Source organism: Neodiprion pinetum, chromosome 4, assembly GCF_021155775.2.
Source record: "Neodiprion pinetum isolate iyNeoPine1 chromosome 4, iyNeoPine1.2, whole genome shotgun sequence".
Lineage (NCBI taxonomy): Eukaryota > Metazoa > Arthropoda > Insecta > Hymenoptera > Diprionidae > Neodiprion > Neodiprion pinetum.
Genome location: NC_060235.2, coordinates 13,809,087 through 13,827,206, shown reverse-complemented (window position 1 = coordinate 13,827,206; position 18,120 = coordinate 13,809,087). Strand labels below are relative to the sequence as shown.

General features: G+C 39.3%; 1 protein-coding gene across 1 annotated transcript in view; it reads left to right on the top strand.

Annotated features, from left to right (window-relative positions):
* LOC124216133 (uncharacterized) overlaps positions 1 to 18,120 on the top strand; it is a 48,136-nt gene that overhangs the window by 13,339 nt on the left and 16,677 nt on the right. The window contains exons 2-6 of the mRNA XM_046620303.2: positions 2,373 to 2,585; positions 2,765 to 3,085; positions 3,176 to 3,402; positions 5,234 to 5,342; positions 6,486 to 6,751. Of these exons, the coding sequence (XP_046476259.2) occupies positions 2,373 to 2,585; positions 2,765 to 3,085; positions 3,176 to 3,402; positions 5,234 to 5,272 (800 nt within the window). The 3' untranslated portion in view covers positions 5,273 to 5,342; positions 6,486 to 6,751. The remainder of the gene's footprint in view (positions 1 to 2,372; positions 2,586 to 2,764; positions 3,086 to 3,175; positions 3,403 to 5,233; positions 5,343 to 6,485; positions 6,752 to 18,120) is intronic.

The window sequence follows — 18,120 nt, the reverse complement described above, 5'->3', positions numbered from 1 at the left end:
AAATCTACGAAGCCCTGAGAAGCAATTTCTCTTCCACAGATGAAGTCATGCAAAAGAAAAAGTGATTCTCAAATTTGTAGCCGGCAACAATTATTCAGCAGTGGGAAATTCAATCTGAACCCGCTAGTGGATTAACCGAGTTGTCTCCGGCAAACACGATTATCGACACATTACCCTGTCCAAAAAAGATTGAACTAGCATATTCAAATGATTCGCGTGATTCTCGAACATCTTCTGAAAATAATTCTATCTCAATACAAGCTGTAAATAATTCTTTTCAAATGGATAATCATCCGAGCAGTGACGAAAATCCGCATAACGATAGAAATATAACTTCCGTTGTTGAAGTTCCCGGAATGGAAACATTGGTAGACTCTTCGCAAATTGCCGATTACGTTAAGACGAAGTTAGGGGTATGGGCTGTTAACGAAAAAATATCGCATAACAGCTTAAGAAAATTACTCAACTTGTTAAAATTTGTCCCAAGCCTATCAACAGTTTTACCAAGCGATCCTCGTACTTTACTGCAGACTACGAAACGAACCGATATTCGGGAAGTTTTTCCGGGAGAGTACTACCATTTCGGACTTGCCTCAAGTATTCAGGACATTTGCAATAGAAGGGGAAATCTAAAAGTTGATGAAATAGCTATTGCTATAAATATTGATGGGGTCCCGTTATTCAAGTCTTCTACCGCGGCGCTTTGGCCCATTTTGGGAAATATTATACCGTACAAAGAAGTTTTTATGATTGGAGTGTACTGCGGCCACAAGAAGCCTCAAGATGCGAATATTTATTTAAACGAATTCGTCGAAGAGGCCATTGAGTTGTCCACCGATGGCATTATGATTGGCGGAAAAAATTACAACTTCTCAATTCGTTTTATTGTTTGTGATGCTCCTGCAAAATCATTTATTTTGTGCGTGAAAAATTTTAACGGGTTTAATAGCTGCACTCGATGTGTGACGAAAGGAAAAACAAAAAAAAATCGCAGGTGTTTCCCCAAATTAAATGCTAAACGGCGAACAGATAAAGATTTTTTGAACTATAGCGATCAGAAGTACCATGAAAGAAGAACGTGTCTCGACTCTATACCGGGATTGGGATTGGTATCTAATGTAAGTTTAGATTACATGCATTCAATTCTGCTGGGTGTTGTTAAAAAAATGTTAACGTTGTAGATTCATGGCGAAATCAACTACAGACTCGGTCGTTTACAAATTCTAAAAATATCGAAACGGCTTATAAATGATATGAGGCCATTTATTCCACAAGATTTTGGTCGAAGACCACAGTCGTTGGAGTTCTTGAAGGAATGGAAAGCTACCGAGTTTCGACAATTTCTTTTATATACGGGGCCCATCGTTTTGAGAAAGATTTTGCCAAAAGATATGTACAATCACTTCATGACGCTCCATGTTTTGATAAGAATATTATGCGATGTGGAGCAGCATCAAAATAAGTTGAACTACACAACACAACTCGCGAAACACCTTATTAAGTCATTTGCTAAAATATACGGCGTCCATCACTTGACGCACAACGTGCATGGCATTATCCACCTCGTTGAAGATGCGAAGTTACACGCATCTATTAAGAAGTTTAGTGCCTTTAAATTCGAAAATTTTATGCAAACATTAAAACCTATGATACGCAAATCAGAAAAACCATTGCAACAAATCGCTCGGCGCTGCGGCGAAATTCAAAAAATGAAATCTGCATGTTCAAAGTACGCTCAAGACATGAACGATAATTTGGTACCTGTTGGCACTTCTCTTCATGTAGAAGGCCCACTACCTGATAACTGCAGAAATTCACAGTATAAAATCATTCAATCATCGAACTTTACTATTAGAACTAATGGGAATGCTGATAGTTGCTGTGTTCTGAAAAACGGTGATATGATTGACATTCAGAATATAGCTTTCTGTCACGAAACTCGAAAATTTGTGATAATAGGAAAACAACTCACTACCAAGGAAGATTTTTTTACTATTCCATGCCCATCATGATTGCTAGGAATACATAAAGTGAAATATACACGCATTGAAAGATTGACCATACACCCACTCAGTGATATTACGAAAAAGTGTGTAAAGCTCCCACACAAATCAACATTCGTTGTTTTCCCATTTCTCCATGATAATAATTCAGTTCAATCAAGTGTATTGGGGTTTGTGTTATATCTTCTTTCGTCGCTATTATATACTAAATATTTTGCATTGAAAACACTTGATAACCAGAAGTCCATTGCATTAGTTAGTCGTTGGATAATGTTCGGATGTAGGTGAATTGGAATCATACAGATAAGCAATGAGTACACATCGTCCATCTTGACATTCATCGGTAAAACTGAAATCTTAAATTTTCAGGTCTCTCAAAGATGGCATCTAATCGATATGCGGTTATTGAATTCAAAGATGGCGTTAGTCTTGCTACGGAAAAATGGATGACACCTCGGAAAAGGCATTGTTACTGGCCTCCATATAGAAACGAATCGAGATTATTGAAGGCTGTTGAGAATCAAGAGGACGTTAGCGAAAACTGGCCTCAGCACGATATTATAAAAATATTGGCTTCGACAAGTACGTTCAACCAATTTTAAATTAAATTTCATGCTTGTATGCCAATGCATATGTAAAAAACGATTGTACAAACCAATATGTAGAAGTCATTATGATTGTACAAGTCACTAGTCATTATTATTATTATTATTTTTTTTTCAAAACAATTAATTCCAAAATATACTCGTTATCTTTTTCAGAAACATTTAAGCGTGGACAAACTAAATGTACAGAGGCTTTGGTAATGTCTGATATTAATACTGATTTGGAGCGTGATAATATCGGATCAAAAAAATCGACTCAGTCGTCTGTTATCATTAGACCATTTCCACCGATTGACATCGAGGGTGCAGCATGCTTCTCCAGTGGTGATGAAGATTCGGATATCGAAACGATAAAAAAAAGAAGTGCACCGAAAACTAGCCTACGGTCAAATACAAAGGATCCAATTTCTTCTATAAACAAACCGTCCGTCATTGAGGGAACCGTACAATCGAATTTAACGCTTAAAAAGCTTAATGGTACGTAGCAAGTCAATTAAAAAAAAATCGTAAAGATTTATAATAATAGTGTATTGCCCATTTTACGCTATATTCTCATCATTTTCATAGATTGGATTATAACAATCCTGACAGCACTGGCTAAGTTCGATATGAAAATAGATGCTCTAGCAGCCGAGGTTCGGAATATTGGATTAATATTGGCAGCGAAGACTACCGATGAAGAAATTGATAAAACGGAGAGTCAAATTCTGAAAGCTTTTCCTTTGAAGAAAGAAGCCGATTTGGCGGAAGTCGAACAACGTCTATCGACTGACGCAAATTACAAGAATACTATGGTGAGAGTAACAATATTTGTTATATTGCCGTTAATTTTGTACATGTAATTTGAATGTGTTCTTTCTGCCCATTTGCAGATATTTTTTGCTGCCAAAATATTCTGAAAATAAATATTTCAATCGGCAGTGCACTTAGTAAATTTCTATATAAAGTATTCCACGCCATATCAACCACATCCGAACCTTATTTTTCTATTTTTGGCTCAATATTTTTCCAGTTGTTATATCTATTGAAAGAACCTCTGTATTTTTTTCAGAATTTTTCGTCCATCCACTCATGAGTTGTGATTTTTTTGGCCATATTAACGATTTTTCAAACTAGTTTCACCCCGGTTATGCTGTTCCTTCTATTTTTTTCGAAATTCAAGTAGAAAAAAAATTATATTTTAAAATAATTAATAATTTTTTCATTATCGCGTTTGAAAAGTACGGTAAAAAACTAACTATTCAAAGGAAAAGGAAGTTTAATTTGGTCTATTTTTTGGCATGTTATAAACAAATGAAAAAAAATCACATCTCATGAGTGGATGGACAAAAAATTCTGAAAAAATACAGCAGTTCTTTCAATGGGTATAACAACTGAACAAATATTGAGCCAAAAATAGAATAATAAGGTTCGGAAGTGGCAGATTTGGCGTGGAATACCTCGTATATATATCAGGTATACCATGCCAAATCACCGAGGTTTTAACGCGACCCCTTTTGATTTAGCTTCACATATGTTTTTGTACTAACTAAAAGAAGTATTGATGGTTTTCTTTATATGCTCATAATTTGGGCATTAATGGCTCAAATTTGATTTTGTTTTTGTTGAAATGTTGGGTGTTTTTTTCAAATAAAAAAAAAAAAATAGTAAAACATTATAAGAAGTGTTGTTGACCTCAGTTCTTACATTTTTGTGATTTGCGATTGTTTTTTAAAGTGTTATAGTCTTTTTTTAAAGTTATATGTAAAAGAACACCTAATTCTACGTATTTTATGTAAGTTTCCTTATGATATTCCATCTCGTTATAGTTTTTTTTTATTTCGAATGTTTCAAAAAAAAATTTTTTTTTTTAAAGCCCATAGCATTTAATAATGTATCGAAAAAACATTTTTTCAGAATAAAATCATTAAAAAAAATTTTTTTTCGATGAATTACCAAATGCCATGGGATGTTGAATAATATATATATACAGTTTTTTGAAACATTCGTAATTAAAAAAAAAACTAGAACGAGACAGATCACCATAATAAAACTTACTCGCAATACGTATTATTAGGTGTTCTCTGACATATAAATTTTTCAAAAAGAATAAAAAATAACCAACACTCCAAACAACAATCGTAAAGTACAAAAATGCAAAAATTGAGGTCAACGACAGTTCTTACATTTTTTTAGTATTTTTTTTTTCTGAAAATTTGAAAAGAAACCCAACATGTCAATACAAAAAAAATCAAATTTGAGCCATTATTGCCCAAATTACAAGTATTTGATGAAAAAATATTGTAACTTTTGAACCGCTTGTGAAAAAGTTCTGAACAAAATCATGAACACTCGTTTCAGTTACCTAGTATGAAAACATATACGAAGATCGGCTAAATCAAAAGAGGTCGCGTTAAAAACTTGGTGATTGGGCATGGGATAACTGATATATGTATATATATATATACAATATATATATATGTATAGCCCATAAGAAAAAAGCTTTTGAAAAATTGAAAATCTGCGATGTTGTATCAAGTAAATTCATTTCATATCAAAATATTATTGTGATTCTATTCGTAAACTATTAAGATGTACTTTCAATGGCAATGTAGATTACAGATTAAATGAATTTAATCTATATAGGTGTCATCCGCTGCCGTTTCACGAAACCTCTTGTTGTAAACAAGGAAATTAGTGACCCCATTAAATCATGGCTGCGTCATGCCCCTGCGCGCTTGGCACGAGAAGAAAAGTGAGTTTTATTCCGCATATTTTTCTAAATAAATCATGATATCACGGATTTTTACGCGAAGTATAGAAAGTTTTTTCAGTGTACTCTATACACATTACATAATTGCTGCATTCGAATTATTTTATTGCAATTCAATTATGGTATTTAAAAATATATATAAGACATTCTTCGTCAACCGAGCTACGATTTTTTTTTACACTCTCAGATAATTTATATAATTGGGCAAATTCTAATACTGCTTAAAAGTACTCTGTGAATTTTTTCAGATTTTTGAGCCTTAAATTTAGGAGATCTGTATTTTTTTGTTTTCTCTATGGCTAGAAAAAAATAAGTCGGACAGTTCAGCAACGTGTTGAGAACCTATGAAAAAATCCACACGTGGCACTGCTAAACTGGCTAAGGAAAAACATGTATTTAAAAAAAGTTTTCAACGTAGCGTATTGTAAGAACGGAAAATATTGTAAGCGATGCTTTTTTTCATTGATTTTTCCTTTTTCCAGTATATGAATAATGAAAAGAAGCATCGCTTATAATATGCTTCGTTCTTACAATGTAATACGTTAAAAACGTTTTTCAACTATATATATATTTTTTTGGTCAAGTCCGCAGTACCGCGTTATGGATTTTTTCGTAAGTCCTCAACACGTTGCTGAATACCCTCTACAATTAGCAGCTGAATTGAAGGTGTCCGATGATTGGATGACAAAAAATTAGTTTCGATTTTTTTAGCTAAACAGAACCTTTGCAGTGCAATTCAATGCGATACAAATATAAGATATATTGCATCAAATCATTCATGAAAAAATTTTGTTCTTATGTTTTTATTTTTGAACTGATTCTTTTTCAGCCATAGAAAAAACAAAAAAATACAGATCTCCTAAATTTGAGGCTCAAAAAATCTGAAAAAATTCACAGAGTACTTTCAAGTAGTACTAAAATTTGCCCAATTATAAAAACTATCTGTGAGAGGGTTCAAAAACGTGGCTCAGTTAACGAAGAATTTCTCATATCTATATGAGGTATTTGATTTGGAATGCCTCATATACATATATGTGTGTGTGTGTGTATAGAAAAGCCACATTGAACTCATTATTACCAACTACGGAATCCTCTCAATGGTTTTTGCACACAAATATTTTTCAGAAAAACTAAAACAACGAACGCTGTAAATAATCTGGAAACCGTGACCGATCATGATGAAGGTCCTAACAACAGCAGGATCAACAACAAAGGAAAACAACAAGTTAATCAAAATATTGTTGGCAATGAAGTGGTTGAAAATTCCGTGGTTGTTGAAGACCGGACTGATAAGAACGTGGCAAATAATAACGAGGACGAAATAGTCGATGCCAATATATAAGCGAATCCTAAGAATTTCTCCTCAACCACACCTACATAGTAGAATGAGTGTGAGTAGAAAAGATAGACTGATTCGACAATTATATAGTCTATCATGATAGATATAGCGTATCATGATAGACTATATAATTGACGAATTAATGTAATTATAACGTAATTTATAGAGCTGCAGCTCTATAAAAGACCGTATTACGTTAAAATATTGTGATTTTTGTTTTTAACAAATGTGCTATCAGCATAAGATTTATTTTTTGTTTCTCAACGGTAGTATTATTCGCCTGTTGAAGCTTTTTTTGAATTTCATTTGTTGGGTTTGCTTCCTATGTAAGTTTGAGTATTATTAAGTTTAGAAGATTGCAATGGTAAAATTTCGCTCCGATATTTTGTTCCAAAGACGGCAATTTCGTTTTCAGTTTATTGCGACAGCACAAACAAAATCATTTTATTTTTTCCATGAGTTTTTTTTTTTATTCAAGAAACGTATGTATAAATTCATTTTAAATGGGATGGTTTAGCGAAGCGGTTATGTATACTCACCATACTAACTATAAGTATTGTAACGTGGCATTTTTGATGCCCGTTACAAGGGGCTCCTTGAACCCTGGGCGGAACCAAAAATTTAGGAATTTCCGAAATTGAGTCGCGAAGTTTTTGCGAAAGAGCGCCAGGACTAGAGTCACGCATCCGAAACTACGAGAGGGGACACTTTAGCGACCAGCGTAAGACATTTCAGTTTTTTTTTTGTTTTTTTTTATTTTTCGAGCTACAACGGCCTCAGGCAAGAAGTCGACACCGAATTCGAGGAAAGTGCGAAATGGCGGACTAGCGACAATTGCGAAGGAAGGATGTCGAGGCTGCGGAGGGGAAGTCGACGCAGATCCCCGCATCGCGGGAATCCAAGGTGGACGCGATTCCCGCTGGCGGCCGGCGCGCCGCAGCCTCTTCCCCTTCACCCCGCCAACAATTGACCAGCGAACTTGCGACGGACCGACTAGCGACGAGGGAGCACCACGCTCACCGCCAAGACGTCATGGAGCTGCGCGGAGGACGAGATTGCGAGCTAGCTTTAAGTTCTGCGCAGCAATGCTATCAAAGGTGCGCGTCGAGTTGCGCGATCGACGAAATCGATGACGGATCGATTATTGCGTATTCTTGGGGGTATGACGTCACGTGTGGGATGGCGTATCGAGATCCGTGTTGCGGCAGGTGGTAGGTTTTTGAAACCACTCTAGTTCTGGCGGTCGTGATTAGTAGTCGCGTTTTGGGGGAGTTTCGCGAAGCAATGGAGTCGCCCAAAAATCGCGAAGGGAATGGAAAGGGGGTTGCAAGGATGTAGAAGGTAAGCGCTACTTCTATCCCCGCGATTGAATTTCGAGCATAATTGTGAAAAGGCTTGCCGAGTAACGGATAGCCGTTTTGGATTTGCGTTGTAGAAAAGTACTCGAAATTCTTTTGCCGATTCTCTTGCTTGATGACCGTAGCCTGAGTACGCGGGTTAGAGTAAAGTAAATTTTGAGTTTCTGAAAAAGTTGAGTAGAGTCACGGGTTTTAGTTGAATCTTTCTCGTTAGTGAAACCAAGTATAGCCGAATTTCGCCGTACCGGGTCGAGCCGCGTTATCGTTTTCTTTTTGTGTCACCTCTCGAGTAGGTCGGGAAGCACCGAATTAGAGTGCTCGGATTAGCGAGTAACGTTTTGGGGAATTTTGAAAAGAATTAAGTTCGGATGCGTTGCGATTGCGTATAGTTTAGGTTACGTTTAGTTGCGCCTGCATTGAGTTCCGTACCCGTTAGTTAAGATAATGTAGGTTGAGTTGAGTTACTTTGAGCTTGTGTATAGTTGAAGTTAAATATAGTGGTGCTTGCACCTAGTTAAGTTTACGTTTAGTTAAGATAGTGTTTAGTCGAGGTTAGGCGATGTATAGTCGAAATTGCCGTTGCGTTGCGCAGCAGTTGAGACGAGAAGTTTGAGCATGGTGTTTTAGTTTGCGAGACCTGACGGCGCACCGTTGAATAATTAGTTTTAGTTTCGTTTCGAGCAATCATCGCCATGGAGAACAAATGGCGAATTTGCGAATTGAGAATTGCGTATGAGGATTTTGTGATCGTCGAGTGACGTTTTAGTTAGGGAGCCGCGAGCTCATTAGAGTAAGAAATAGAGTAGGTTAGGTGTAATTTTCTGTTTAGTTTTAGAATCGCGATGAGCGATTTTTGAATTATATTTTTTTTTGTTTTGTATCACCGCTATTATGAAATATAAGATTTTATTTTACTTTTGTTAAATAGCGTGTGTATTTCGAGTGTCTCTCTCTCTCTCCAAAAATTACCCCTCCCCTCTCCGCGGTACTGAGCTATCGAGCATATGCCCGAGGAATAGCGTATTAATGATTTCGAGGCGTGTTAATCACGCCAGGCGCCCAACAAAAACTTTGCGATATTGTTTTAGATCCAGGGTACATCGTGGACGCCAAATTATTGTGCACGCGGTAAGTTCTCGGTCATTTTCTCCGAGTGACCGAGGAGCAGGAAAAATCCGCGTCACAGTATATAATATACATATCTAATATTACAAGTTGACATTAAGTGCGAATCCTGTCGGGCAAAAACCGAGAGTGTAATTGTTCCTATGTATGTGCAATATACGAATCATATGTTTTTCAATAATATACTTGCGTGTACTTCATCAATTATGAAATCCAATATCGTTTGTTTAGGAGGGTCTCGTGCGTATACTTCTCACCTTTATATTGCTTTGATTGTGTATCTCATCGGTATACAAGTTGAGTCCACCCGAGCATTATCCGTATTTCTCGTCGGCTAGTATTGTGCGTTATTCAATTTTGAATAACTGGACTTCAGATTGAGTACACATATACGCAATTCCGAGGAGTCTATATAAAATTTTTTTATACAGATTAGGTGAATACTTGTGACAGTATACCGCTGAAATACGTACATATGAGAACCCCCCTTTTTCGTTCTATTCCATGGGTCCTATTGACGTCTTAACACAATTTGATTAACTTCACATCGATGGCTTGATACAGTTTGGATAGTATCCCGCGAGCATCTTTATGCAGCTCGGGTAATATTCCATGGACGTCTTAATACAGTCTAGATTAAGTCCTATGGACGTCTCTATCCAGTCTGGATATCTGTTCCGTAAGCGTCTTTTTGTAGTCTGAATGATGTTCCATAGACGTCTTTATACAGTCTGAATCAAGTCCTATGGCTGTCTCTATCCAGTCTAAATATTTATCCTGTAAGCGTCTTTTCACAGTATCAATGATATTCCATGGACGTCTCTATCCAGTCTGAACATCGTGTCAATACCAACTTTATATAGTCTTAACACTATCTTAGGGACATCTTAATGCAGTCTCGATAATGTCTTATCGATATCTCCACTCTACTGTGTTAGCAGTCCAAGAGACGTCCTGGGGATATGGCTTATAAGCAAACCTTTGGATGTCGTAATGACGTCAGTGAGACTGTCCCATTTCGGTAAGCGTAGCGGACATTTAGAGGCGTATGGGAGTCCCATGGGACTCAATTGTCGAGATGTCCGAAAGACGTACTTTGGACGTATTTTTGCTATGTGGGACCAATCGCCAGTAGCAGATGCGACGCGTACAATTTTTTCCTCAAGCCGCTTCTTCGCCGAGTGTCATAAAGAAAGTGCCTGTTAACTGGTGAATCACTGATGAGGTGACACACCATGTGATGTATGGTCAAAATGCAACGTGGAAAAAATATATGTCCAGAAAATTTCCTCGAAAATTACGTACATTGCTCGTACGATGAGGCTTAATCGGAGTTTCACCGTAGTAGTACACTAAGGCCGGTTCTACACGCAGATTCCTGTTACTGACACTTACCGACATTCTCCCCAGACCAAACCCTTTTCCGCTCCGCGCACCCCAGACGCAAACCCTTTTCCGCGATGACGTCACAGTCTGCCGTACCGGCTTGAGGTCAAAACCGTGCAACCTTACCGACAGTTGTATCGATCGAGGGTCAAAATCGTGCTGTTTTACCGACAATCTTACCGACCGAAGGTCTGTAGTGCTCGCCTGCCAACGGTAGAGGGCGCAGCGGGCGCGAGAACTTTTTTACCGTCCCGCATTCTTCTCCCACGATAGGACTGCTGATGTGTAACATGAACCACTCCGAATTCCTTTTCCACGGTAGGACTGCTGATGTGTAACATCAACCACCTCACATTCCTTTCCCACGTTATCAACCACGTGACATTCCAAAATTAATGGTTCCGAGAATTGTTTTTCACTTACTCGGATGTCGGTTTGATATCCAAGGTCGACCGATAGTCGCGGTACATTCAAAGCCATGGATCTGCGGTGTCGGGTTACTATCGCTCTTGGAATGCCAAAAGGTGCGCGCGCATCCGTACAGCTGCCCTATAAAAAGGACGCTCATCACAGGAAACGATCATTACGTCACAAGCTGTCAAGTATACGTGAGGAAAAAGCTCAAGATGGAATCCGCGAAGTGTTTGAGATTGATCGATGTTATGGAATCAGCGTTCAAGATTTTATCGGAAAAATCGTCACCGGCAGAGATTGCAAAATGGATTCGACTCGGAACCCAAAATATCAGGCTTCTGAATAAAATCTTACGCAACAATGCCTCAACGATCGGGGAGAAGACAAGAATTTTGACTACAATTGGAATTCTGAAATCGTTGACAGTCAAATTTCAACAATTGCAGAAAGTGGGTGACGGATTACGAAGCCGACGAAGAAGCGATCGAGTACGGTGGGAAGATTTGGAATCAGCTTTCGAGAGTAAAATTCGAACTGGATCCATCGTCAATTTGAAGCATAAAGATGTGGAGAGATTTCTAGAAGACGCAAAGGTACTAGCTGTGACGAGGCTGAAAAACGCTCTGAAGAAAGACAGGAGCTTGAAAGCCAACGTTATCCTGGCTTGTAAATTTGAACTTAGAAAAGTTGATCGCACGGTGGAAGAGATCAAATTTTTTAATACGAGAAATGAAATCATCCTCCAGACAACGGATATCAGCGAATGGTTCATCGAAAACGCGACGGAGCGTTTGTTGAAAAAGGTGGAAGATTTCCAGTAAAAGGATTCAGGCTGGTCGCTGACCGAAATAATCAATTTGACTGTGAATATCAACAAGTACGTGCCACTACGAGGCGGTGTCTTCACATACACCCCGTTACCTAAGCATATCAGTGATAAGAAGGCTGTCGTCAACATCCGTGACAGCGACTCGTATTGCTTCCTCTGGTCGGTCACCGCAGCTCTGTTCCCAGCCGACAACAACCATCCTAACGCGACCAGCTCGTACCCACATTTCAGCTCAGTGCTACAATACGACGGCTTGCATTTTCCAATGTCTCTAGATAAAAACACCATTTCAAAATTTGAGAAGCTTAACGGTCTTTCAATTAACGTTTACGGTATAGACCAAGGTGATCGGAAAAAAAGTGAAATAGTACCGATTCACCTGAGTCAGAATGAGTCTGATAAACCTATGATTCATCTTTTGGCGATCGAAACTGAAATCCCTGATGATGATGATGATGATGATATGAAAAATTATGAAAAAAATAGAATCTTTCATTTTGCATGGATTCGAAATTTATCGCGGTTGACAAGTTTCCAAATTTCCAAACGCGCACATCAGACGCGGTTGTGCGATAGGTGTCTGTCTCATTTTAATTTCGAAAGATGTTTGTTGAAGCGCCGAGCTGATTGCATGAATTTGAACAAAACCAAAGTTATTCTACCTACAGATGAGGAAAAAATACTGAAATTCAAAAATTTCAAGCACAAAGAAACCGTTCCATTCTGCATTTACGCGGATATCGAATGTTTACTGCAACCTACGCTCAAAAAGATGGGTACAAGAACAATTTATCAGAAGCATCTTCCGTATAGTATAGCTTACTATCTGCATTGCGCGTTTGACGATTCGCTTTCAAAATTCAAAATTAATCGTGGAGAGACTTGCGTTCAATGGTTTGTGAACGAGTTAGCGGAATTGGCACATTCGTTGGAAGTTTATTTCAAGACTGTTGTACCGATGGAACCGCTCAATTTCAATCAAATCAACGAATTTCACTCAACGACAGTGTGTCACATTTGTGAAAAACCGTTTACACTCGCAGACGTGAAACATCGTGATCACTGCCATTTCACGGGAAAGTACCGTGGTGCTGCTCACCGAGGTTGCAATCTAAATTACCAAAATTCGCACACTATCCCAGTGATATTCCACAATCTGTCGGGTTAAGATTCACATTTCCTGATCAAAGCACTGGCTACATCGTTCAAGGGTACAACTGAGCTTCTACCCGTAAACAAAGAAAAGTACATTTCATTTACAAAATACGTCGAGGGGACAGATATGAAGTTGAAATTCGTAGATTCGTACCGCTTAATGCCCAGTAGTCTTGAGAAATTGGCAACGTATCTCGGTGATGATCAGAAATCAATCACACGAAAATTTTATCGTAGCTCAGATAAATTTCAGTTATTGACCAGAAAAGGAGTGTTCCCGTACGAATATATAGACAGTTGGGAGAAGCTCGAGGACACACGGTTACCATCCAAACAACAATTTTACTCAAAATTAAATGATCGGGATGTATCAGACGACGACTATGCACATGCATGTGAAGTTTGGCAAACTTTTAACGTTCAAACTTTGGGAGAGTATTCGGACTTGTATTTACAGACGGACGTGTTTTTACTGGCCGACGTTTTTCAAAATTTTCGACAGAGCTGTTGGACGACGTACAAACTGGACCCGTTACATTACTACACAGCGCCCGGTCTGTCGTTTGATGCAATGTTAAAATTTACAGGCATCGAACTCGAGCTTCTCACCGACATAGACATGGTTATGTTTATCGAAAAGGGTATTCGTGGTGGTGTGTCACAGTGTTCGAACAGATACGCAAAGGCCAACAATAGATATATGGGAGAGGAATTCGATCCTGAGGTCGAAGAATCTTATCTCATGTACTTTGACGTTAATAATTTGTACGGTGCTGCTATGAGCTTTGCTCTGCCATACAGTTCCTTCGAATGGTTATCAGACTTCGGACAATGCGACGTTCTCACCATCTCGGACGATGCGGAGTTTGGTTACATACTGGAGGTTGATTTGGAATATCCTGAGGAACTGCATGAAATTCATAAAGATTTACTACTGTGTCTGGAGCACTACATACCTCCGATCTCGAATAGTAAGCGACCGAAATTGACGCCCACGCTATTTTCCAAGAAAAACTACGTCATTCACTACCGCGTTTTGAAACAATGCTTACAATTAGGCTTAAAATTACTCAAAATTCATAGAGTTTTCAAATTCAGGCAAACCCGGTGGCTCAAAAAATATATAGATTTAAATACCGATTTGCGAAAAAAATCTGACAACGAATTTGAGAAAAATTTTTACAAGCTAATGAACAACGCAGTTTTTGGCAAAACTATGGAAAATGTTAGGAAGTATAGAGATGTCAGGCTGATTACGAAATGGGATGGAAGATACGGTGCTAGAGCTACCATAGCCAAACCCGATTTTCACAGCTGCACCGTTTTCGACAAAGATATAATTATCGTTGAAATGAGTCAGACGAAAGTCAAGTTGAATAAACCATTGTACGCAGGTTTCTCCATCATGGATCTGGCTAAAACATATATCTACGATTTTCATTACAATTACATTAAGCAGAAATTCGGCAACCGAGCAAAATTAATGTACACGGATACCGACAGTTTGATTTACAATTTTACCGTCCCCGACATGTACGAACACATTAAGGAGGACTTGCACAAATTCGATACTTCTGATTATCCGCTTGAAAACGTTTACGGAATACCTTGAGCAAACAAAAAAGTTCTCGGCTTGATGAAAGACGAGAATAACGGGAGAATCATGCTCGAATTTGTAGGATTAAGAGCTAAGTTGTACGCATTCCGAGTCTTGGGAGATGAGAAAGACAATAAATGTGCCAAAGGTGTCAAAGGATCAGCGTTGAGAAAAATAACTTTCAACGATTATTTGGAATGTGTTTTGAACCGTGAAAATCTATCCTCAAATCAGCATTTGATATTGAGTCGAAAGCACGAGGTATACACCGTAGAACAGCAGAAAGTAGCACTGAGCTGGAATGACGACAAGCGGATCGTGTTACAAAATACAACCGACACGCTTCCGTGGGGCTACAAGCCTACACCTTAGCTTTGTTATTTATAACTGTACCATGTCTGTCGATTGTCTAAAAAATAAAGACGCATACTTGTTGTGTGTCGGATATAAAATAAAGAGGGACATACGTTTTTACAGAAAATTCATTTATTCAAAAGTTACATGTCCGATTCGTTTATCCAACTGTTGTGTGTATTGTCAAAACCTAACCATTTAACGTATATTTTTCTTCCACGCTTCTTGAGCACCTTCTCCACCAGATAGATATCCGGATGCTTAACCTTGAGGAGCTCTTGTTCGTAGAAACCACCAGCGATGGGTTGATCTCGGTAGTCTTTGAGCTTGTACGTCACAGAATGAGTATTTTCCACTCGACTTATCGTGAATATTTCAGTCGTCCAATTGGGAGTGTAACCTTTCTCGAAGACATTTTTGAATTTGCTGATTCGAACTTTGTCGCCGGATTTGAACTTTGCCGATACGGTAGGTATCGCTCGAAGCCCTTCGTACGCCTGACGTAATAACAGCCTCTCGTTTGCAACGGTGACATCCGACGGTTTCATTCTTATGGTTCGGTGTTTGACGTTGTTGTAAGCCGAAACCAAATCGGATAAGATATCGAGCCACTTGTAGCTTCCTTGCATGCTGAACCGTGTCCACATTTTACCTTTCAGCGTGCGATTGAAACGTTCGCAGATCGAAGCCTTCAAATTACTGTACGTGGAGTAAAGTTTGATTCCGTAGCGTGTCATAAGCGATTCGAATTTCGAGTTGTAAAATTCCGTTCCTCTGTCGACGTGTAAATTTTTCGGTACCCGTCCTTGGACAAGCACAGATTCCATTGCCTTCGTAACATCATCTCCAGACTTGCTCTTTATCGGTAAAGCCCACGCATACTTTGAAAAGATATCAATGACTGTGAGCATGTACTTGTAACCTTTGTTTTGTCCAGCGTACGACGTCATATCAACAAGATCCGCCTGCCAGGTCTCGTCGATGCCGCGCACGTCTACACGTCGACGCGGGTAATTCCGGCGTGCAGGCTTATGCATTCCGTCACCAGTGCTTGCTTTTTCTCGTTCATATTCCAACGCTATTAGTCTGGTGTCCAATTTGGAAATGATTTCCGCGTTTCGAATCGACAAGTCTCTGTCTGTTTTAAAGTCTGTGTAGAAGGTATCCAAGGTTTTCTTCGCGGTAATCTCCAAAGCTTTGATCATTTGATCGAGGTTGTCGATTTGTTTTTGCAGCACGCTGAATTTTCGTCTCAAGGTTTTTAAAGTGACAGCATTGTTCGGCTCTGCGGGATCTGCGACGTTGCACAGTCTCTTGTTCCGTATATCGTAATGCCCGTCCGCTGTTATTTGAAACCCGACGCCCGGAGGACCGCGAGTGCTCGCGGTCGTGTTTTTATTCAGCTGACGGCCAAACACGTCGACGCTCATCTCGGTAATGAATGCAAAAATGACGGGAGCTGCTTAATAAATGATTCTTGCTTCGCGTAGCTCTTCGATAATGGAGATTATTTCGTTATTGTGACTCGGATTTCCCGCTGTCTGAGATGCCAGGAGTAAACGAAGACGCTCCACCAACTCGTTTGGATCATCCCAGAAGACGTATTCCGTTTCAACACCTTGTCGAGTCATCATAGCTTGCGGAAGTAGACCTTTACCCTTTCGGCGAGGTGATGGGGAATAATCCATTAATTCGGCAATGACATTTCTAAATTTGTAACTGTTATCGTTTCGAACAGCCCCGTCGGATGAGTAATACTTCTTATGCGCGTTTGTTACGAGGATTATGTTTTTAAAATTTTCCCGATCTCCGGCGCTCACAGAAGAACCGTCAGGCTTCTTTTTAAACAAAAGTTCCAGCAAACCCTTCGTTTTCGGGTAACGCGTGTCGCCAATACGAACGTAGTCACTCTCAAAAGATATCAACGAATCACCGATCATTAGTCCGTTTGAGAGGTTGCGTACACCGTACACGTTGTCCAATTCGCCTTTTGTCTTCGCATCTTTCATCAGTGCAAAATACTCGTCCTCGACCGGTGTTTCTACGACTGTTTCATCCCCCGCCGAAGCAAAGGAATCGTCCATTTCCGAGACAGTTTCATTTTTCGTTTCATTTTTCATCCCCTTTATTTCTTCTTTAATTTCTTCCACCTCTTGTTTGACAGGTTTGGTATCTTTTGTAACATTCACCAGTTCTTGCAACGGAGTCACTACTGGTTTGAAAACGTCACTCAATTTCTGAGTCGTAGATTCCCTGCCCGACTTGAGCAATCTGTGTTTTTGACGGATCGCAGCACTTGCTTGAGCGATCTGATGTAGGACATCTTTTTGCTTGGAAATTTCAGAGCTCTGCATGTTGACGCAACTGAGTCTGCAACGCTACTGCGTCTCTCGCTCGAAAACGGTAGATTTTATTCCTTTTCCAGGCTAACAAAAGAATCGAATCCCCTCCTGTATCGTCCTTCGTTGAGCTCACTGTCTTTGTCGATCACCAGAAACCCGTACTTCTTACCGTTCCAGCATGCGGAGCACACACTTTTAAACTCTGTGTAAGACATATCGGTGTTCACATGGTCGTTGTATACGTGTCTCAGGTTCATATCGTCTTGTTTGAATAACACGAATAAGTTGACGTTGTCGCGCACGAGATGTTTGGGAATACGCGCGTACGTCTGACAGAGATAGAAACAGTCAACGTCGTAATGTCTACCCATGCAAAAGTAGGCTCTAATATTGTCCTGCTTCTCGCACGCTACATCGTCAAATATGATTATTGAGTTGGGCCGTGCTTCTTCCGGTGAAATCACTTGCTCACGCTCGGTAAACGCAAAATACTCCGTATTCTCAACATGGTCCAGCAATTGCTTCAACAATTGGTATTTCGGTTGGTTGAGAGATTTCGAGTAGATGTAGATATTTTCAAATCTGAGTCTATTGGGATGGGTTATAAGTGTGAGCAACGCATTAGTTTTACCACAATTCGACGGTCCACAGAATATCGCACGTACACTGTTCGGGAGTAATTCACCGTGCCGTTTGTGCCTTTTGACATTTTGCTCCGAAAGTTTGTCAAAATTCATCACGGGAAGCTTGGTAGGTTGTTTCTCAAACCGCATCTCGGACATGACTGATCGGATCTGCTATAAATACCCCGTTTTAAAGCACTTTTCTTCAGTCAACGCACGAACATGATCGCGTACAGAG